Consider the following 24,323-nt stretch of genomic DNA (forward strand, 5'->3'; position numbering starts at 1 on the left):
AGACTGAACTCCATAGATTTTTGTGAGGTAAGGAAATCAAAGGATAGGACTCAAAGGCAGATAAATGGGGTTGAGGTACAGGTGTGTGACTTTAGAGTGAGCAGCTGGGAGTTTGGTGAGTGAGGGGGTTTTATTCTAATTTTGTTTGCATTTAACATTTAACTAAAAATTACAGTTTAAGTTAAGTTTAAATTTCTATATCCAATTTTAAGCATGGATAAACAAGTTCTCTACTAGAGACCAGCTGTATTTAGTTAATTAGTAACTAGCTTAACCTGCTTTTTAGTAAAAGTCTCAGCTAGTATGGAAACAGGACTCGCAGTGCGACTTGCATGGAGCGTGACTTTATAAAGTGAGCAGCTGGGAGTCCGGTGAGTGAGGGAGTTAGGGGAAGAGGGCAAGGAGGTGCTCTTTACTTTTTCTACCTCCAGTATTTTGTTCTTACTTCAGTACAGAGGAAGAAGCTATTTGCTGAGTAAGCTATTGGTAAGTTATTCTACATATGATAAATAATTTGTATAAGTTAAGGAATGGCAAGGCAGCTTGATTAAGTGGAATGTGCATCCTGTGGAATGTGGAAAGTCATGGAAGCACCATGTGTCCCAGACAAACACACCTGAAGGAATGTCACCGGCTTTAGAAGCTTGAGTCCCAGGTTTTGGAACTCGAGCAGTAGTTGGAGTCACTGTGATGCATCTGTGAGGCAGAAAACTACGTGGATAGCGTGTTTAGGGAGGTGGTCATACGGCAGGTTAAGAGCATGCAGGCAGGGAGGGAATGGGTGAGCACCAGGCGATCTAACAGAACTAGGTAGACAGTGCAGGAGTCCCCGGAGTTGATCTCGCTCACTTACTGGTTTTCCATTTTGGATACTGTTGAGGGCAATGGTTCCTCAGAGGAGTGCAGCAAGAGACAGGTGGTTCAGCTGCACAGGAAGGGAGAAAGAAGAGTGGGAGAGTAATAGTGATAGGGGATTCATTAGTTAGGGGAACAGACAAATGTTTCTGTGATGGTAAACGTGACTCCAGGATGGTATGTTGCTTCCTTGGTGCCAGGGTCAAGGATGTCACAGAGTGGCTGCAATATGTTATTCTGGGGGAGGGTGAGCAGCCAGAGGTTGTGGTCCAGATTGGTATCAATGACATAGCTCGGAAGAGGGAGGAGGTCCTGAAAGCAGATTTTAGGGAGTTAGGAAATAAATTAAAAAGCAGGGCCTCAAAAGCAATTATCTCAGGATTAATCCCAGTGCCACATGCTGGTGAGCATAGGAGTAGGAGGTTTGATCGATTGAACACGTGGCTAGAGAGTTGGTGTAGGAGTGAGGACATTAGATTTCTGAGGCATTGGGACCAGCTCTGAGGCAGGTGGGACCTGTGCGAGATAGACGGGTTGCAACTTACCTGGACTGGGACTAACATCCTTACAGGGAAATTTGCCAGTTGGGGAGGGTTTAAACTAGACCGACAGGGGGATGGGGACCTGAGAGACAGCTCAGATTGGAGGGAAGGAGGTAGAAAAGTAGTAAGCAACATTAGAAGGCAGATAAAGTGAAGGAAAGCATCAAATAGGATCAGAATGCGGAATACTGTTAAAAAGACAAAGTTAAGGGCACTCTATCTGAATGCACACAGCATTTGCAATAAGGTAAATGATTTGAAGGCACAAATAGAGGTAAATTGGTATGATTAATTGCCATTACGGAGATGTGGTTACAAGGTGACTGAGACTGGGAACTGAATATTCAAGGATATTCATCATTTAGAAAGGATAGGCAAAAAGGAAAAGGAGGTGGGGTAGCTCTATTAATAAGGACGAGATGAGTACATTAGTGAGAGAGGATCTTAGATCAAAGGATCAAGATGCAGAATTATTTTGGGAGGAGCTAAGAAATGGCAAGGGGCAACAAACATTGGTGGGAATTATTTATGGGCCACCAAACTGTAGTAACATTGGGCACAATATAAATCAGGAATTTAGAACTGCATCTAACATGGGAAATACAGTAAGAATGGGTGACTTCAATTTACATATAGACTGGGTAAACCTAATAAGCACTAATTCTGTGGAGGATGAATTCTTGGAATGTGAATAAGATGAGTTTCTGGAGCAATACATTGAACTAGAGATTGGGCTATTTTAGATTTAGCATTATGTAACGAGAAAGGGCTAATTAATAACCTTGCCTTTCAGAAATAGTGACCATAATATGATAAAATTTTACATTAAGTTTGAAAGTGATATAGTTCATTTTGGAACTAGGGTCCTAAATATGAACAAAGGAAACTGTGAAGGTATGAGGGGCAAGTCGGCTATAGTAGATTGAGAAAACACACTAAAAAATGTTAAGGTAGACTGGCAATGGCTAGTATTTAGAGAAGTACTACATGATGGACAACAAATATACATTCCTTTATGACACAAAAACCCAACAGGAAAGGTGAATCAACCATGGCTAACAAAAAAAGTTAAAGATTGCATTAGATCGAAGGAATTGGCTTATAAGGTTGCCAGAAAAAGTGGTAAGTCCAAGGATTGGGAGCAGTTTGGAATCCAGCAAAGGAGGACCTAGAAACTGATAAAGAAAGGGAAAAGAGAATATGAATGCAAGCCAGTGAGAAACATCAAGGTGGACTTTATGTAAAAGCTACTTTAGGTACATGAAAAGGAAAAGATTAGCAAAGACTAATGTGGGTCCATTACAGGTGAGGATTAGAGAATTTATAATGGAGAATAGGGAAATGGTGGGGAAACTAAACAATTGCTACGTGTCTCTCTTCAAGGAGGAAGATACAGAAAATCTCCCAGAAATACTAGGGTACCAGGGGGCTTGTGAAAAAAGGGAACTAAAAGAAATTAGTATTAATAAAGAGGTAGTACTTGAAAAATTAATTGGATTGAAGGTTGATAAATCTCCTGGACCTGATGTGATACATCCAGAGTGTTGAAGAAGCTGGCTATAGAGACAGCGGATGCATTGGCAGTTATCTTGCAAAATTCTATAGATTCTGGAAAGTTCATGCAGACTGGAAAATAGCACATGTAACCCCACTATTTAAGAAGGGAGGGAGAGAGAAAATGGAGAGCTACAGACCTGTTACTTTGACATCAGTAGTAGGGAAAATGTTAGAATTTATTAGCAAGGATGTGATAACTAGACATTTGGAAAATAATGATATGATTGGGCAGAGTGAACATGGATTTATGAAAGGGAAATCATGTTTGATAAACTGTTGGAGTTTTTCAAGGATGTTACCTGTTGTATAGATAAAGGAAAAGCAATGGATGTGGTGTATTTGGATTTTCAGAAGGCTTTTGATAAGATCCCACATAGGAGCTTAGTAAATAAAATCAGAATATGTGGGATTGGGGTTAATATACCGGTATGGATTGAGAATTGGTTAATAGACAGAAAACAACGAGTAGGAATAAACGGGTTATTATAAAAAATATTATAATAAACCAGTTCTGTTGAAGGGTCATCTGGACCCGAAACATCGACTCTTTTCTTCTCCACCGATGCTGCCAGACCTGCTGAGTTTTTCCAGGTAATTCTGTTTTTGTTTAGGAATAAACAGGTCCTTCTCAGGATGGCAGGCTGTTACTAGTGGGGTACCACAAGGATCTATGCTGGGGCCACAGCTGTTCACAGTCTACATAACTGATTTGGATGTGGGGACCAAAGGTAATATTTCCAAATTTGCTGATGACACAAAACTAGGTGGGAATGTAAGTTGTGAGGGAGGTGCAAGGAGGCTTCAAGGGGACTTGGACAGTTTAAGTGAATGGGCAAGAACATGGCAGATGGAATATAATGTGAATAAGTGTGTGGTATAAAAAATAGAAAGGCAGAATATTTCTTAAATGGTGGGATGTTGGGAAGTGTTGATGTCCAAAGAGACCTGGGTGTCCTTGTTCATGAGTCACTAGCATGCTAGAAAGCTAGCATGCAGGTGCAGCAAGCAATTAGCAAGACAAATGGGGGTTTGAGTACAGAGGTAAAAATATCTTGCTGCAATTGTATAGAGCCTTGGTGAGACCACATCTGGAGTATTATGTACAGTTTTGGACTCCTTATCTAAGGAAGGAGATACTTGCCATGGAGGTAGTGCCACAGAGGTTCACCAGACGGATCCCTGGTATGTTGTATAAGGAGACATTGAGGAAATTGGGCCTTATTCTCTAGAGTTTCAAAGAATGAGAGGTGATCTCATTGAAACTTACAAAATTCTTATAGGCAGTGACAGGGTGGATGTAGATAGGATGTTTCCACCCCCCTCTCCATCTCAGAATAAGGAGCAGGCCATTTAGGACTGAAATGAGGAGGAATTTCTTCACTCAGAGGGTGGTGAATCTATGGAATTCTCTTACCCCAGAGGGCTGTGTAAGCTCAATCATTGAGCATGTTCAAGACAGAAATTGATAAATTCCTGGATACTGATGATATCACGGGATCTGGTGATAGTGCAGGAAAGTGGCGTTAGGGTAGATGATCAGCCATGGTCTAATTGAATGGTGGAGCAGGATCGACGGGCCCGTATGGCTTACTCCTCCCCCTGTGTTCCTATGTTCCGAGAATCAATGATCCAGATAAATAGTGGAATAGGCTCGAGGGGCTGAATAGTCTCCTTCGGTTACTATGAACAATAATACTCTTGCTTACCTTGGACATTGTTAAAATATGTAACTTGCCGCTGTGGATTTGTCCAATCAATAGATTCCTTCTCACTTCTATTCATCGTACAATTGAGAACTACTGATTGTCCCTCGAGCACGGTGATGTTCTCTCTCTGCAGAATGGCCAAGTTTGCTGAAAATGTAGAAGATATTTTTTCAAACCGGCTTTTGGGTTACATGCATTTCATTTCATTGGAAATGTGATTCCTTACAATCCTACTATGTGAAGAATCAAGCTCTTTGACAAATCCTAACTGATTATTCCAAGGTCCTTTAGAAAAGCTTGAGAGCCAGAGATTTATTCAACGGCTAAACAAGGTATTGTAATTGTCAGTGTGCAAGCAATCTGGATTGTTGCTCTTTGAGGATTTTCAAAAATATTGAGTGTTATTTTATTGAGCTCAATGGAAGAGAGGATTTTAATGGGTGTTTGATTTGATATTGTGAATATTACATTGTATAAGATATTTTGCCAAAAGATAAAATTCCCCTACTGTGTCAGTCATAGTCCACTGAGCTACTGTTTTGAGTTAATCAGGATTACAATATTTTCTGGCTGCCAAACATAAGTTCCTGATAGTAATATCCCTTTAACAATAGTCCCAATTGTGAAAGATCAGCTATTTTTGTTTTTATAATACATACTGAAGGTGCTAAATAACCATATCTTTCCCTGTACATCCTTCAATATTCAGCAATTCCTCACATCACAAAGAATTGTAAAAGGGCTTCACAATTTCATTCTTTACAGATCTGAGGTATTTCTGAATATTGTGTTGTTACTAATTACAGCAACAATCACCTTTAGTCCTTTAACAACTTGAAATCAATTGCCAAAGAGATCATGATAGACATACTTTATTGTCTAGTGAAGTGAAAAATGGAGGCACTTTACAATCAGGGTAACTATTGCTAACTATGTAAAAGTTTCAAGCCAGACTCTTCAGTAACCATATGCCATGTGGAGATGAAGGGCAACAAATGCACATGTATTTGCATGACTATCATTTTTCAACCTTTGCACAACCTACAACATGTTTTCCTCTCCTCTCTTCAACACAATGATTCCTGCTAGATGCAGCTCTACAGCTGCCACGTGTTTCCCAAGTGATCATTCTTCATGTGTGACACAAAGGTGAGTACCGACAAGGTATTTGATCTTGTCGGTTTTGCAGCTGAGCCTCTCCAATTAATTCAGTGCACACAGGGAATTGAACCTAGGAACCTTCCTGCTTTATACAATTAAACCATTGGGAAAGTAACACAACTGCTTTATTTGTAATTGTTTGCAGAAGAGATGAGTTGCACATTTTTGGAAAAATCAATATTGATATATTTAAATAAGATATGACTGTTTACAATCTATTCCTGTGTGTTATATATGTCCATAATTGTGAGAAGCCATTTAAATTAAGACTCTTCTTGGTTAATTTTGGAATTCTCAAACTGTGCTTTCCCAACTTCATACGGTGTACCAAAATTCTGTGAATTTAGAAGATTGCAGAAATTCTAATTTGACAACTAAGATACAAACTGTGCAGTATGATGAGAGGAAGTGAGAGAAAAGAGCAGACTGTTTATGCTCATGCAAGTATTTAGGGGAGATCACATGTAGAAAGTTTGTAACATGACCAGTGTGCAAATTGTGACTTTTCAACAGCCATCTTGTCTGCAGAACCAAAAGAAAAAGACATTTAAGAAGATTTTGTGTGTAATGTTCTAATTGACATGACAAAATGTGAAAGGGAGAAGGAAATATTAAATAATTTGAAGGTTCTGGCATTTAATGCTTTAATGTTTTCTAAAAAAAAAGTTGCTATACTGTACCCTTCCCTACCCCCAACCCACCCTCCTATACTTAGACTCAGTGACCACAATGGTCTTTCTGGTGTGAAGGCAATTACATGATATGATTCATTGTTAACACTTAAAAAGCCCCCTCTGGAAAGTTATTTAGAGGTTATTCTATGAGTTTGTCAAAGCTATGTAGGCTATAAACCTTGAATTATTCACAATTCTATTTTAAACACATTAGGAGGCAGACTATTTTCATTTTTCAATGATTCACCCGAGTTAAAGACAAATGTGTCAATGATGCAGGTTTAACCACAAGCCATACTGTAACTTCATGGTTTGAACCAGTGATAAGCATAACTCGAATTACTCAATCCCAATTTCACTGGATTTATATTTGTTGCTTTTTAAATACATTAGTGGTAATATCACTTCACCACATAGGATATCCCAAAAAATGGTTCTGACAGCAAGGACTGTGTTCTCCATACCTGGTAAAATAAAAGCCTTTTTGGCTTCCTCAAATGATGGAAAATGGAACAATGGGATCTATGGAACTCTGATACAATTCTTAATGGAAGGTTGGAAACATTTACCGCTGACAATACTCAACTTGCCCTGAGAGACAGTACATGCCATAAGCCAACTGACACTTGTATCACTGGAAGAAGACCTGACCTTTGTCCCTTTAGAGGCCTAGCTGACATCGTAAATGTTGCCGCATGAAAATGATCTAGAGAACAGTTTCAAGGGGTGAGAATTGGGAGGAAATTACTTGCCAGTAACTAATTGAAAATATTACAGAACACTATAATTTTTCAACATAGCCCCATTATTTGAATCCCTCAATACCAGATACATGCTGGAGCACTCTGAAGGAGTTGTTAGGTTTGTTTGTATTTTCTGGACAGATTCAACTGCAGAGAAACAGAATCAAGGCCATTATTCAAATATTGGCTAAGCACTTGAGATTCACCAAAACCTTAACATTATGAAGAAGATATAAATGGTTTTGGATTGAAAACTGGAGCCTTTTCTGCTGAGCAATGGAAGCCTGCCAACAGCCCTTTTCCCTATTTCAATACGATGTTATCAATTTATAGCATCTGTTTACAGTATAAATCTGGTTTTTGTAGGTTTCAGTTGAGGTCCATTTACTGGAATAATTGATGCAAATAAAATGACAGCTGTTGGATGTTTCTATTAATCAAAATCAACTGTACTGATTTGTTTAGGGTGTCATAATGCTTCTACTTTGGCCTCTAAACCAATTAATTTTAATACTTCTACCTACAGCATGTTTTTGAACAAGATTTAAAACCAACACCGCCACAAACAGATTACCTGGTTATTCCACCTATTTCTGCTTGCAGGAACTTGTGTACAAATTGGTTGTCTTAACAAACACCGCATTGTGAGGCAATTCATTATTTGTGAAATGTTTGAGAGATGTGAGCAGGCTCGATATAAATGTGAGCTTGTTAACTACAAAAACAACAAGGTTGTCTTCTCAGAATTTGACTGGTTCACCCAAAAGTGCAATGCCAACTTCCTGTATGATGATTACTTTGATCCTGCAGCCATTAATGGGTTATTAGAATGTGGGAAATGGTGTTTGAATTTGACACTATAAACCTGAGGGAAAGTGCTATTAAAATATTTTTACAATGTGGAAATTGAGTATTTGTATCTAGCAGGATTGATAATTGAGCAGGTGAAAGTGAGCAAGTTAAAAGATAAGATGACATTGTTTTCCTGTTAAGCGAAGGGAAGTAAAAATAACTGTCTGCTGTAGCCTCTCTTCCTGCCATGCTGTATGAGTATGAATAGGCATAGTAAAATGTGAATTGTCACAAGATAAGAATCAAAATCAAGATATGAGAAACCCTATAACAAATAAGTTTGAATATACTATTTTTATTATAATTCACAATAGCTAGTTTGTCACAGTTTGGTACAAAGCTGTAGTATATTCCTGAGTTTTAAATGACTTTACTAAATTAAATTCTTTAATGATGTTGGAAACTTTATGGCACACTATAACCATCATTAATTAGTAAACCACAGGCATGGAAATAATGTAAATATGTTTGCATTTTTAAGTTCCTCTTACATTAAAACTATAGCATTTAGCAACAGTGTTAATGACAGTGCTAAGTCTTTATGGTCATGAAAAAATATAGGAAATATTGAAGGGTTCTCAAGATCTCAGTATGATAAATTCACTAGCCCCACGCTTCCATGCGTGAAGGCAGCATGAATTGGAAATAGGGCTACAATATTGTAGCAATATCATAAAATATGTTCTTGATGATTTCCTCAGATATTTCCAATGAAATTATAAATGTGATCATTTAGAATATCTCATGATCTTGCTACAAATACTAAATAGAAGAAATTCTTCACAAACACATTTACAGTGTCATTACACATTGACCGATGGAATTTTATCCCAATATTCTTAATTGGCTGCTGTATGAATTTTTTTGGATAATTTGTCACACTGCCTCAGTTATGTTGAACTCCTGTCAATTCCTATCCATGTCTCAAAATGAACCCTCAGTAGAAACAAAATCCAATCCAAGAGCAGAGGAGAAAAAAATCTGAACTTGCCCATTCTCATTTATAAGATGTGTTTTGAATAATTCTGAACCCGTGCAAAAGCTATGAATAATGTTAAAAAAAAAATGTGAAAGTATGTTACTGATTTACAGCCTTCAGTTGTTTTCACAGAATCTCCAAATTTTATTTCAAATGTACCAACTATATTTTCAAAGGAAAATAAAAGGGGAAAATGAGTGTTAAAAAGCTCTTCTGACCTGGGGGACTTCACACCCAAGCCTTATTACCTAACAGCAACCGAGACCAAAGTCAGACTTTAATACTGTCTGTGTGTCTGTTTCACTTTGGACACTGTCAATTGAACCACCAAGGAATGGTATGACAGTTCAAGTCTAAGCTATATGGCTTTAATTTTGAAACTTGTTTCCCTCATAGCAAGTTTTGCAACATTTTCACTATATAATCCATTTTACAATTAAACAAAACATCAGTAAACTTTATTTCATTACTTTAAGATAGATGACATGGTCTGCTGTTTATTATATAAATGATGAATAAGGGAGGAAGACCTTTGTCACTCATGTGTTACAATAATGACTTTCCCATCAGTAGAATAAACTGGACAGCATATTCTCTGTTATTTACTGTTACAATTTGAAATGCCATATTTTATGCAAAACATATTTCTAAATGACAGAGTGATAATGTCGCTAATAAGATGTACTTACGATATATTTAAATGTACTTCTATAAAAGTTTGTATATTGTGGCTTCATAAAAACCAATCAGATTTTATTTAATCTATGTCCAGATGATCAGATTTAATTAAAGAAATCAGGGTTGATTCAAGGCCTTCTTAAGTTCATTTTTTTTAGCAACTGTTCAGCACACCAATGTTGGTCACTCTTGTAAAGGCACTTTATGGGCGAAATTCAACTTCAATTGTGCATAAAACATGAGGTAGCAAATTGCATGTCCATTAAACAGCCTGTCTGATTGTCTTTTTTTCCAATTTGCTACTGTCCATTTTGTTTCCCTCCTGAAGTTTAACACTTTAACCAGATAGAAAACTATCAGTAAAACAAAATACTTCTTTCCCTCGTCATTTTTTTTATCCCTCTGTGTCAGCAGTGACTCAGTGATTGGCACTCTCAGAAGGTTGTGAATTTACACTCCACTGCAGAGTTAAGAGCACAAGATCTAATCTGCCAATTAAGTGCAGTATTGATGCTATCTTCCGGATTAGGTGTCTGGATTCCAGAATGAGGCCCTGTCTGTCAGGTAGTCATAAAAGCTCCCATGCCACAATTGGAAGAAGGACAGGGGAATTCTCCCTGGTGTTCCGGCTAATATTTATCCTTCGGTCTACATCACTAAAACAGATTACAATTTACCTCATTGCTGTCTCTGGGACCTTGCTGTGCACAAATTGGCTGGCATATTCCCTGTATTAGAACAGGACTTCAGAAGTACTTCATAGGCTGTGAAATTTTTTGGAATGTTCTGTTTACTTGTTGCGTCACAGCTTCACAAGCATTGGATGCCCTCAGATACCATGAGCAAATGGCCATTATCCCTGTGTGAGCTTTGACAATGAGTGTCAAAAGGCTGTTTAAATATGAGGGGCATGACAGCTCACCCATCATTCACACATGACACAAAAACAGAAACTGCTCTGAAGAAAAGTCATACAGACTCGAAATATTAACTCTGTCTTTTTCTCCACAGATGCTGTCAGACCTGCTGAGTTTTTCCAGCATTTTTTGTTTTTGTTTCAGATTTCCAGCATCCGCAGTATTTTGCCTTTATTCACACATGACAACTTTCTTTAGGCACTGCAGAACAATAATCAATAATAAGAAATCCATTTGATTATTTCACCCTAACCCAAGAGTGTTGAGCTCAATTATTGTACTCCTACCAATTAAGCTAATTTAACAAAGGGATCGAAGCTGAAACTTTTGTAGGATCCAACTATGCACTGGATAAACTCAACTGAGATAATATGAGAGCCACCTGTTTCAATCTTTTAAATATGGCAGGTGATCTCATGCTCATGGAAGAGTATGTTGGAGAAAATGTAATGAGAAAGATCAGGAAGTAAATGTGATATGCACAGGAATTGCAAAATATACAATACTTTTAACAAAGATCACTTTTACTATAACTTAAAAATACAGCAATTAAAATAATTGCAGTACAACATGAATTATTGCCATAATTTAAAAAAAAGTCATAGTTTACTCAATAATACTCTCTGATACCTCTCAGCTTTCTGAATTGTTTGCCAATAATGGCAATGTTACAAATGTTTCCATCACACAAGAGTGCATACTTCAGATAAATTACCAGCACTGAAGGCAAACAATATTTGTTTTATGAGAGTATCAGATGGAAACAATGTCAATGTGGTTAAGAAAAATACGCTCAAATTGAGAACTTATAACGTGCTGCTTAAAGAAAAGTATTAGAGTTTTAGATTCAACTATTTTCTCTGGCCATTTCCAGAAGGTGTTCATTCTTCCTGGGATGCCATTCCATGGGTAGTTGGTTAGTTTGGAAACCTCACTCAGGGAGCCAATATTCAATGGTGAGCCCTAACTGTGAATGACAGTGGGATATTTTCTCCTGGCAGCATCATGACTAAGCCTGAGCTTGATCCTGGGCTCACCTGGTGTGCACACTTGCAGTAGGTTCTACACACTAGGAGAACACTTGCTGATTTTTCCCTGATCTAACTTGGCCATGAACTCCAATTAAAACAGCATTAGTGCTGTTCTGGCTGACATAAACCAATTCAGCATAGGCTAAATATTGAGCTTCCTGGTGCATATGGGTTATTCACGGTAAAAACTCATCGTGCTGTCTGAGAGAGTTCATAAATATTTATACTTATTCCTCTGAGGATAATTTTCTCAGCATAGGATGTCATACAAATACTTTGGCTGTTATAACCAGGGTGAATCCACCACTTTCAATTATCAATAAATATAATTGATATGAATATGCAATTAATAAAATATCAATATTAACCTTATTGCACTTTCACAGATAAGTGCCTGTACCTCAAAAAAACCTCTTTCTATATTCAAAATCAAATATTAGTTCTTATTGAAAAAACTTAATATTAAAGTTCTATAAACAGGATGCCAGTTAACGACATCCACTCCTCAGTCTCATGATACACATTATGCTGCTGTGGTTTTCCAGCATAATTAAAAATAAAATTATTTTCGTTTTACTTTTGACAAGTAAAGTTTTTGACTTACCTTGCAGCACTAAAAATGCTAGAAAATGCAGCATTGGTTGAATAGCCATGGTATCCTTTCACAAGCCGTACACTCTCTGGTCGCTTCCTCTACTACTGTATTTAGTAAAGCACCCTAGTAGAAGACAGGACGTGGGTTCCTGTGACATCACAAAGCCATAAATGGTAATGGACTTCCACCCAGTTAACTCTATGTATAGCGCAGACATCAGCCTGGGAAAACATTACAATGTTTCAATGCTGCTTTTTTTTCAAAAAGAATGTGATATTCCACATTGCCAAATAGCTTCAAAGAAAGGCTGCAAACTTCCTCATATTGTACAAATTTCCTCTGCAAGAATAGCGATCGAGGAAATTTGGGTGTAAGTAATTTAAGCCCATTGTTACACTGCACCCAAGTTTCCTCCATGGTACCTTGAATGCAGCCTTTGGCTATTAAAGAAATATAGGGCTTAGGAGCAGGTGCTGGCCATTCAGCCCTTCACGTCTACTCTACCATTTGATGAGATCATGGATGATCTGACTGTGATCTGAACTTCACTTTTCTGTCTGCCCCCAACAACCTTTGACTCCCTTCTATCTATTCAACTCAGCCTTGAATAAATTGAGCGACCCAGCCTCCACTGCTTTCTGCGACAAAGCATTCCATAGATTAATGACCCTCTGAGAGAAAGAATTACTCCTCATCTCCGTCTTAAAAGGGAGACCTCTTATTTTTAAAATGTCTAGTCTCCCCAAGAAGAGGAAACATCCTCCCACTATCCACCCTGTCAAGCCCTCTCAGGATTTTATATGTTTCAATAAGATTTCCCCTCATTATTCTAAACTCCAATGGGTATAAGCCTGACCTGTTCAACATAGGATGTTGATAACATCCCAGAAACAGCTGTAAATCAGGAATTGGAAGGGAGGGAGGAACTCAAGAAAACTACAATCACCAGGGAGATGGTATCTAGCAAATTGTTGCAGGTTGACAAGTCCCTGGGTCCTGATGGATTTCATCCTAGGGTCTTAAAAGAAGTGGCTAGTGAAATAGTTTATGCGTTGGTTTTAATTTTCCAAAATTCACTAGACTCGGGGAAGGTTCCATTAGATTGGAAAATAGCAAATATAACTCCTCTATTCAAAAGGGAGGGAGACAGAAAGCATGAAACTACAGACCAGTTAGCTTAACATCTGTCATAGGGAAAATGTTAGAAGGTATTATTAAAGACAGGGCACTTAGATACATTCAAGGTAATCAGATAGAGTCAACATGGCTTTATGAAAGGGAAATCATGTTTAACCAATTTATTGGAGCTCTTTGAAGAAGCAACAGATGCTGTTGATAAAGGGGAACCGGTGGATGTACTGTACTTAGATTTTCAGAAGGCATTTGATAAGGTGCCACATCAGAGATTATTGCAGAAAATAAAAGCTCATGGTGTAGAGGGTAACATTTTGGCATAGATAGAAGATTGGCTAGTTAACAGGAAACAGAGAGTAGACATAAATGGCTAATTTTCTGGTTGGCAGGATGTGGCAATTGGTGTGCCACAGAGATCAGTGCTGGGGCCTCAACTCTTTACAACTTATATAAATATTTAGATGAAGGGACCGATGGTATGGTTGCTAAATTTGCTGATGACACAAAGATAGGTAGGAAACTAAGTTGTCAAGAAGACATAAAGAGGCTACAAAATGATATAGATAGGTTAGATGAGTGGGAAAAGATCTGACAAATGGAGTATAATGTAGAAAAATGTGAGATTGTCCATTTTGACAGGACAAATAAAAAAGGCATATTATCTAAACAGTGAGAGATTGCAGAGCCCAGAGATGCAGAGGGATCTGGTTGTCCTAGTGCATGAATCGCAAAAAGTTAGTATGCAGGTGCAGCAAGTAATTATGAAATCTAAGAGAATGTTATCGTTTATTGCAAGAGGAATTGAATTGAGTACAAGAGTAGCGAGGTTATGCTTCAATTATACAGGGCATTGGTGAGACCACATCTGGAGTACTGTGTACAGTATTGGTCTCCTTATTTAAGGAAAGATGTAAATGCTTTAGAAGCTGTTCAGAGAAGGTTTACTAGATTAATACTTGGAATAGGCGGGTTGTCTTATGAGGAAAGGCTGGACAGACTTAGCTTGTATCCACTGGAGTTTAGAAAACTAAGAGGCGACTTGATTGAAACATGTAAGATCCTGAGGGGAATTGACAGGGTGGTTGTGGAAAGGATGTTTCCCCTTGTGGGAGAATCAAGAATTCAGGGTCACTGTTTCAAAATAAGGGTTCTCCATTTAGGACAATGATGAGGAAAAAAAAATTCTCAGAGGATTGTGAGGCTTTGAAATTCTCTTCCTCAAAGATGGTTGATGTAGAGTCCTTGAATACCTTTAAGGCAGAGATAGATAGCTTCTTGATAAGCAAGGACGTGAAAGGCTACTGGGGTAGGTGGGAATGTGTGGTTAAAATCAGATCATGCATGATCTTATTGAATGGTAGAGCAGGCTTGAGGGGCTGAGTGGCCTACTCCTGCTCCCAATTCATATGTTTGTATGTTAACCTTTCTTCATAACCTAAGCCCTTCATCCCAGGAATGAGTCACATGAACATTCTCTAAACTGCTTCTAATGTAATTATGTCCTTTTCAAATAAGGAGACCAAAACTGTACACAATATTCCAGATATGGTCTCACCAACAACTGTACAACTGCAGTAAAACTTCCCTACTTTTATATTCCATTTCCCTTGCAATAAATACCAGCATTCCATTTGCCATCCTTATCTCTTGCTGTACCTTATACTAACTTTGTGATTCATACACCAGGACATCCAGATCCCTCTGTACCACCGGGTTTGCAATCTCCCTCAATTTTCATAGTATACTGCTTTTCTATTCTTCCTGCCAAAGTGGGCAAGTTTACATTTTCCCACGTTGTACTCCCATTTGCCAAATTTTTGTCCACTCACTTAATCTGCCCATATCCTTTATTAGTCTCTTTACCTCCTCTTGACAACTTACTTTGCTACTATCATTGCCATAGCCATGCCCCAACACAACAAATCAGAGAATGCTAGTTCCCTGCATCTTTACAAGTTCCAAATAGGCTGTCAATGTATACCTGAAATTTTAGGTACAGCAGGATCCAAAGTCATATTTCTAATACTGTATGGTGAATTTTTTTTTAAAAGATTTTTTTATTTTGCCTCACTGAATCCTACACTTCCTATATCTTCTGTTTCTATAAATGCAACTTCAGAATGAATTACACTAACAATTGAAAAACTTCCATGTTTCCTTAAACATCCTGTGCTGAATTTGTACAACTGTCTTAATATTTTAGTTTTCCTATATAAAAAGGGATTTAAACCAGTACAGCACAGGAACAGGCCCTTCGGCCCTCCAAGCCTGCGCCGATCATATTGCCCGTCAACCAAAATGTTTTAGTTGACGGGCAATATGATCGTCGCAGGCTTGGAGGGCCGAAGGGCCTGTTCCTGTGCTGTACTTTTCTTTGTTCTTTGTTCTAAATTATTGGGCATGTTCTGTTTCTATCAAGTTCATTGATAGCTGTTTTATTTACTCCAGTTTTTATGTTCTGGCATATGTTAATTAGACTCTCAAGAGAATTTCAATCCAAGCTGTCATTGTCAAGTTTGCTGAAAGCTTTGCCATAATTTCTGGCAAAACTTTCCAGTTACAAGTTTGCCAGATGTTTTATATTTATATCTTTTATATTCTATATAAAGAACCAATTATTACTGTCACAGATGGGTGGGAATGGCAGTTGGTTCCAAACATCGTGCTGTTAAATTTACTGCTCTGCCCTGGTTTACATCCTACCATTTTACTGACATTCAGCAGACACCAACATTATTTCCAGGTACCAATGGGTGCAGCATATGCCATTGGTATTTGGCGTAGAGCAGCCTAACCAGCAGTGCAAGCTGCTCACAGATCCCTTGAAAAGAATATTGGTCCTAGCCCCAGAAAAATTGTTGGATACGCTGGTGGTCCTTTCATTGCCACCTTAGAGAGAACCTACTCTCCTTCTGCCTTGGTTCAGCAAAAGAGCCCTGGATTTTGCACTGCCTGGATCAGTGGACTGCTTCACAAGAACACATGAAATGGGAGGAGGGGTAGACCATATGGTCCATCGAGCCTACTCTGACATTCAGTACGATAATAGCAGATCTTGGATTTCAATTCCACTTTCCTGCCTGCTCCCTATATCCCTTGATTTCCTGAGAAACCAAAAATCTGTCTATCCCAACCTTAAAGGTATTCAATGATGGAGCATCCACAACCCTAGGGGTAGAGATTTCCAAAGATTCACAACTCTTTGAGTAATTTCTTGAAGGAATTTCTCCTCATCTTTGTCCTAAATGATAGACCTCTCATCCTGCGACTGCACTGTTTTCGATTCCCTGACCAGTGGAAACAACCTCCCAGTGCTTACCCTATAAAGCCCCTTCAGGGGGGTCTCCTTTCTAAGAATGCCACTCCAGTGCTACATGCTTGGTTTGCTGGTGGTGCAGTGTGGCCCTGCTATGGGCATTATGTTTTGAGTTTTCAATATTTGAAACAAAGCAGGAAATAAAAGTATTTTTAGGGCTAACTAGAATTAGTGGCTACTCAGTATAGATAGCTGCTATTTGCTGAATTTCCCACAAGTTGGATGGAAACTGGTCTGAAGTGAATTGACCACACTGTACTTAGGTCATGGCTGTGGTCTGGAAAAACCAGAAAACATGACGGACCGTGCACAATGATTTTGAAACTGATGCAAGTGTTGGCGGTGTGAACCATTGCCCATCAGTGACCTTAAGACGTACCCACAAGCAAAAGAGTCAGAGTTGAGTCGCAGCAGTTTGTAATCAAGAGTGGAATAAAGCATCATATCCTCCTACTGGTTCTCACTGTAAGATCTTCTAACCCACAAGGAAAAAAATACACAACCAAGTAGCTGCAGGGTTACTCATGAGTGGGGGTAACTTTTCTAGAGCAGACTACTTCCTGTTCTACAGCTTGATTATACATAAAATGTGCTTGATTAGTTTTCAAGAAATATCTGCATAATGAATACTTTCCAAAAAAAATGGCAATCAGTTTGATTAATAAGTGACTGACTCATTTGATAAGTAATGTTTAAATATAAGTCTGATTGTAGGTATCTTTTATATATGCCTTATTTCATTGTATAGAGTCTTGGTGAGACCACACCTGGAGTATTGTGTGCAGTTTTGCTCTCCTTACCTAAGGAAGGCTATACTGGCCACTGAGGGAGTGCAACAAAGGTTCGCCAGACCAGGGGATAGCGGGACAAAAACAGAAAATGCTGGAAAAACTCAGCAGGTCTAGCAGCATCTGGAGAGAGAAACAGAGTTAACGTTTCGAGTCCATGTGACCCTTCTTCAGAGCATTTTATCCCCGTGAAATGGTCCAGTTGCTACACTGTAGTGTCCCAATGTAATAAAGCATGAAATTCCAGCCATGAATGTATCAACTTTAATTCTGAATCATAGTTATGTCTTTATAGTATTTTGACATTAAGAATTGAGCAGGACTGTACTTAACGTAAACTACCAAATTCTCTCACATTCTCTCTATAAAACTTGTCAAGTAAATGTTCAAGTACAGGTCTGGAAATACACATTGGGAACAAAACATCTTCTTAATGACTACTGATCACAAGGTTATATCTCTTTGAAGTAGTCACACAGGGAATTTTTTTCTTCTCTGTTACTTTCATGGTCTCAGTTGAACATCCACAGAGAATAACCCGAGTCTGTTCTTCATGGGTGATAAAATACAAGTCTGTGAAGAGCAAAGTTCTCTTAAGAATAAAAAGAAATCTCTGTAGGTATCACTGTAAGAATGAAAGGTATCAGTGCAACTGTTGAGAATTTCAATGTCAGTAACATTAAAAACTTGAGGGAACTCAGCATGGTGGGGAAAATCTGTTAGGATAAACTTATTGCAACTGGGTGTGTGTTTTGAGGAAATGTACAGCCTTGTGATGTGAAATTCAATTAGAAACATGGAAAGGGGAAGCTTAAATATTAACGTATCGCTAATGAGAAATAAGTAGATGTGTGACAATTAAACATGATTCGACTGATTTCATTATCCAACGGATGGATATTGAATTTGAGAAGTATTCTGGACTGGAATGTTAATTATCTGGATGTTTACCTCTGTCGAATAAATTGAGAATTTAACTAGAGCCAATAAATAGCACTGTTCTCCAAATATTGAAAACCATTAACTCACAAAGGCACGTATTATTACAAATGTGAACCATACCATCGATGAGAGGCTACATTTCAGAAGAAAGAGTCAAAAATATTGGGGATTTTTATTGCATTAATGAAGAAAAGATTTAATAGAGATTTTCAAAATTATAAAAAGATGAATAACGGAAGATTGTTTCCACTGGATGGCAAATCAATAACAAGCGGCATAGGTTTAGTATTAACAGTAGAAGAATGAAGGGGCAAGTAAGATTGTTTCTCAGAAAGTTATTAGGACATAGAATACCTTACCACAACTGGCTATTGAGGCAGAGTTTATAACATACTTTAAAAGGGAAATTAATATATATTTGAAAAGAATGTGAAAGTGTAGAGAAATAGGTATAGAGTCAGGAAAATGCAAGTGGTTGGACTAGGTGAGTTGCTCTTGCAGAGAAGCAGCATAGACACAGTGGGCAGAATGGCTGCCTTTGGATTGGTTTCTTTGGCTGGCTGACAGGTTTCAACCATCAGAACTGCCACTGCAGGCACTCCTTTTACTTTCAAGTAAAGATTGTGGCAGGGTCCCACAGACCTGATAGGAACCCAACTTCCATCAACGTATAGGGCTCCCACCTGGCACCATGTATGTCTGAAACAAATGTTTAAATTGCAGGCAAGAATGAATGGAGTGTTTCACCCACTGTATTTTAACTGCCCCTCATCCCACTTTCCACCTGATGGGAGAAGTTAAAATTCCTTCTTTAGTAAAAGTAAATACTTTTTCATTACAGCTCATAGCTTGACAAGGACAATCTCAATCTCTTGTGATTGACTAGAAATTTAGCATTGCCTTCGGGAGTTACAGAGCAGTCCAATATATTTGGTTTAGAGTCTCAAGGTTTTTTTTGTTCCACAGATAACTGATTTCCAGTGGGCTGGTGTGATTCAGCTGTAATCCTTCCAGGTAACTCGATTTTATCAAGCAGAAAACAAGCCTTCAGCCCAGTAAAAGATTTGAGGCCCAACTCTAACCAGGAATGGCATTAAGTAGGCAATGTGGTGACGGTGGGTACGGTGGTGAGTGGTGGGGTGGGGCGGGGGGTAAGTTTGGGGGCCAGGTGAATGGCAAGCCCCTGGACCTTGGCAGCATGACGCCCAGGTAATATTGATTTCTGGACCTCATTTGCAGGCAGCTGCTCAGCCAAAATGGGTAGGAAGTGGCAGCTAGCAAATGGATGTAGTAGAATTTGGGACAGCAAAAGGTCACCAGTTGACATTAAGGGAACAGTAACCGTCGAGTAAGTGATAGTGGGTGGGTTTCAAGCAGGGTAAGTCCTAAACTCTCCTTAAAGGCTCAGATCTCTGACCTCAGATCCAAGATATAAAATATACAGCAACCTGCATATTTAATGAAGGACTCATCTGGATTTACCTGTTCAGAATAGTAAGCTAAAATAGAAAACAGTGCGATTGTTGTGAGACATCAGCAGGTAAGTGACCAAGCATATTTGAATTGGTTTCCACTGGGCGGGCAGGGTTAAAATCGCCCCTTGTCTGAATGTTCAAATCAGCCTCAGTGTACATTTACTTTATCATTTGGTAAAGTTCCATTGTGATCAGCACAATAAAAACAGGCCATTGTATGATGTTCATTTCACACGTTTGTGGCTGAGCTCAAATATTTAACAGCAGGAAGTAAAAAGTGACTGATGTTTGGATTAGCTGCACATTCTGCTTTAAAGGAATTAGAACTTTTTATTAGAACTACCTCAATTGTGGGAATCCTTGGCAATCCTTCCAATGCCTTAAGTGTTGAGGGTAGAATATGTTGCTTAAGCACTTCAGAAATAATGCAGTTAAATAGAGAGAGGAGAAACCTGCCACTGACCACAACTTCTTTTCCTGCACCTGCACCATCTGGAGTCCCCAAAAGAACTATCCTTCACCCCTCCTGATTTCTAATCTGTATGCTGCCCCTGTCTGATATCATCTGAAAATACAATGTCCAGTTTCACAAGTACGCGCGTGACACCCAGCTCTATCTCACAACAACCTCTCTGAACCCCTTCACCATCAATGATTAGTTATGCTTGCTTGTCCGACACCCAGTATAGGATGAGCAGAGATTTTCTCCGATTAAATATTGAGAAGATTGAAGCCATTGTGTTTGAGCCCTGCCATGAGCTCTGCTCTCTAGCCATTGAGTCCTTCCCTTGTCTGAGGCTGTCTGAATGAGACCGTTTGCAACCTTGGTATCATATTCTACCCTGAGATGGGCTCTCTGCCACCAATCCCACCTACCTCCAACTGCACATCGCCTTGCCACTCTTGCCCCAGCCCATCAGCTTTTGAAATCCTCATCCATGCTTCTGTTACCCTCAGACTTGACTTTTCCTGTGCTGTCTGGGGCTAGCCTCATGCTTTCCACATCAAACTCAAGCTCCTCCAAAACTTAGCTGCCCATATCTTGCTCCATTCTATTCACCCATCGCCCCTGTGAAAATACTGGCTCCTAGTCCAGCAATGCCTCACATTTAAAATTCTCAACCTTGGGCAGAACCTTTAGGTCGGCGAGCGGGGGTGGGCCTGGCTCACCGACACATAACGTGAAGCGTGGTGATGTCAGGCGTGCGTCCCGACTTCACCGCGCGTCATTCAGATCCTCCGTTCGGCAGGCGCGCAGCAGAGTCGGCTGCGCGCCCGCCAAACTGTCAAAGGCCTATTAAGACCATTTAGATTCCAATTAAGATCATTGACTGAGCTGCCCACCCAACCTTAAGGTTGGCGGGGGGCAGGTGAAGAGCCCAGGCGGCCTTCGCATTTATCATGAAACCTCATCCACGGGTGGGATGAGGCTTCACGAAGGGTTTATAAAGTAGATAAATTTTTTAATTAAAATTCATTGACATGTCCCAGTTCATGTGACACTGTCACATGAGGGCACATGTCTTAAAAAAAATTTTTTCTCTTTATTAAAGTTTATAAAAATCAAAATAATCTCCCTGAGGCAGCTGTGTGCCTCAGGGAGATTTATGCGCTCTTTCACGTGCATGCGTGAAAGAGCGCAAGCCCCAACTCAGCCTACTCCCACCGCACGCACAGGGAGCGCTCAGCGCTTCCGGGTGGGCATCACATTGGGTGGGCTTTAATTGGCCTGCCCACGCAAAATGGTGGCGCCCTGCCGATCGTGGGCGGCAATCAGCTGTGCACCCGCCCGCACCCGCTCCCGCCCAACACCCCCGACAGGGAGAAAATTCTGCCCCTTGAGTTCAAATCCTTCCATGGCCTTCCCTTCCTTATCTTGGTAATCTCCTCCAGCCTTACAACCCTCTGAGAACTCTGCATTCTATGCAGCCTTGATTTCCTTCATCACATCATACCTTAAGCTCCCTGGGCTCTAAGTTCTGGCATCCCCTCCCCTCTCTTTTTAGAACCTACTGCCCTGTCAAACCTATTGATGAGCTTATGTGGCTCAGTGTTGAATTTTATTCTCCTGTGGGATACCTTGGGATGTTTCATTATGTTAAAGATATGATATAAATGCAAGTTGTTGCAGCGACAGATGAGTATTCTGAATACACTCTTAGCTAGTGCTCGCCTATGAAAACTCTGATACACAAAACCAGCATCATTAAGTTTTTGTTTTAAACTTGGAATCTTATGGTACATGTTTCTCACTACTTCTTTGGAAATCCCCAATAGGACAATGTTTTAGTTTCTATAAGGAAGAAGTTATAATTAGATGGTGTGAAAATTTGGATAGGAGTGCCCAAAACTGAATCTAACTGAGGGAAATAACTGATGCAGAAGAGAATGTAATTCCCCATTCTCATTGGTTTCCAGAAAAATTATTTTTGAAGTTCGTAAAGTTAATGTTTTGTGATAAGAAGCTATTAACTGAGTAGTAATCTATATTTTATACCAGCTATTTTCTGTTTTAAATCTTTGCAGTGAGCTTTATGCTCGCCAAGAGGATAGGCACTGTAAGGTAACTGCATCTTCCTTCTGCACTATGAAGTCTCCATTCCTTAAATGTTCCATATCTATGGGTAGATTCATGCCCACTTGAAAATAAATAATTCATTTCACTTGGAACTCCTACAGCCAACAAAGAAAGTAGGTTTTCATTCCATTAGTCAGAACTGGACTCAGTTCCTGGGTTGTAGAGGGAAAAGGAACAGTGTTCTAACCTCTGGGGTAGATTTTATAACCCTACTTGCTCAGCATGAACAGATCATTAAGATACTGGAGGGGGTTTGTACCTTGTTCCTGAGGTGTTCGTGGTTGCTATGCTCCCCCACTGCAAAGTGGGCATGGGAGGGGTACCTGCCTCAGGTAACTGGGGACCAACTTTACATTGAATGGTTGCAGTCTGATGACATCATATAGTGCTGCAACTGTTTTAACTAAAAATTTGGGAAGCCGGCTTAGGACCAAACCTGACAAGAAGACCTGGTGGCAGTCAGCTTGAGTAGCTAGAGGAGACCAATTATCCCAGGCCTCCACAGTCCCGGCTTATCTCCCTCTCAAAAGCGGCATCGCCAATCTAGCGCCACTCCCCAGCTTTAACATCATGCTGTAGGTCATTCCCCTGGGTACCTGTGTCTTCATGCCCCTTTCCCAATTCCTTCCTAGACTGGCATCACTCTAATCAGGAGACAGCTAAGCTGCATTCTAATGAGACCTTCACCCATGGACTCATATTCAACTCTCTGTGGGGGGTTATCTCCCCACCCTGGACCCTTCCTGCTCTCCCTTAAAATCATTTTCTATTCAACATTCATAAAAAAAAGTTAATTTTTGCATAAAAGTGCCAACAAAATTAATGTCAAAACTAATACTGAAGAATTGCAGAAAAGCGTTTCACACCACCATCTCACATGAAAGTTTCTTTAGGCCTACTACGGTGGATCAGTTTTAGTTAGTTATTATTCACCAATATTTTTTAGCCTGATACTTTTGGTTGTACAACAAGAGCCAAAATTACTTAGATCTCGCGGTGATTCTGAAAGTCTGGTGGGTTGGAACTTTTATCTGCTGCTTGGGGAAGATGCTAACCCCATTCCAAACCCTAGGATGAGGGCATTTTAATATTTCAGTGGGGAGGGGTCAGTCCTTAATGGAGAAAAGAGTAGAATTAAATAATTCTTCTTTCCCCACAGAGAAACCAAGGTGTGCATTCTGAGGTATTACTGGCCAGCTCCCCACTTGACACCCTCCATAAACTTGTGTCAGGAAGATATAATAATTCTCATAATGTTATTGCAATATATTGTAAAATAGGGTATGTGTGTGTGTGTGTGTGTGTGTGACTTAATTGGATTAAAGGCAGCTAGTCTGAAGGCTTTGATGTAAACATGGGGGATGTTTAGAATGTACGATGTGAAAGGACATTTGCATTTTTAAATGAACCAGACCAAATTGTTTTCAAAGGAGGAGTGAAGTGTGTCACCTAGCCAGATGAAGTTTAGAAACAGTGGGCAGAATTTTCTGCCTGCCAGGCGGGCGGGCCTGACCAATCTCCGGTGGGCAGGGAGCCGATCCCTGCCGGAGAAGCGGGCCCTGCCGCCATTTTACGTGGGCGGGCCAATTATCTGCCAGGAAGCGCTGTGCCCTCCTGTGAGGGCGGTGGGGAGATTCCCTGAGCCGGGAGTAGATCTCCCTGAGGCAAAGTGCTGCCTCAGGGAGATTGGTTCAGTTTCAATAAAGAAGGGGAAAAAAAATTACTGACATGTCCACTCATGGGCCACTCTCACATGAGCTGGGACATGTCAATTTCTTTTATTTAAAGGTTTTATAAAAA

At 39.6% G+C, this 24,323-nt stretch overlaps 1 protein-coding gene and 1 long non-coding RNA gene across 3 annotated transcripts in view; one reads left to right on the forward strand and one right to left on the reverse strand.

The window, feature by feature from the left end:
* crtam (cytotoxic and regulatory T cell molecule) overlaps positions 1-12,390 on the reverse strand; it is a 44,228-nt gene extending 31,838 nt beyond the window's left edge. The window contains exons 1-2 of the mRNA XM_078532190.1: positions 12,300-12,390; positions 4,661-4,807 (exon numbers count right to left, since the gene is read on the reverse strand). Coding sequence (XP_078388316.1) covers positions 4,661-4,807; positions 12,300-12,348 — 196 coding nt within the window. The 5' untranslated portion in view covers positions 12,349-12,390. The remainder of the gene's footprint in view (positions 1-4,660; positions 4,808-12,299) is intronic.
* Positions 1-24,323, forward strand: part of LOC144669801 (uncharacterized) — a 67,496-nt gene that overhangs the window by 15,117 nt on the left and 28,056 nt on the right. The gene's annotated exons all lie outside the window — the stretch shown is intronic.

This window comes from Cetorhinus maximus, chromosome 2 (genome assembly GCF_964194155.1).
Source record: "Cetorhinus maximus chromosome 2, sCetMax3.hap1.1, whole genome shotgun sequence".
Taxonomy (NCBI): domain Eukaryota; kingdom Metazoa; phylum Chordata; class Chondrichthyes; order Lamniformes; family Cetorhinidae; genus Cetorhinus; species Cetorhinus maximus.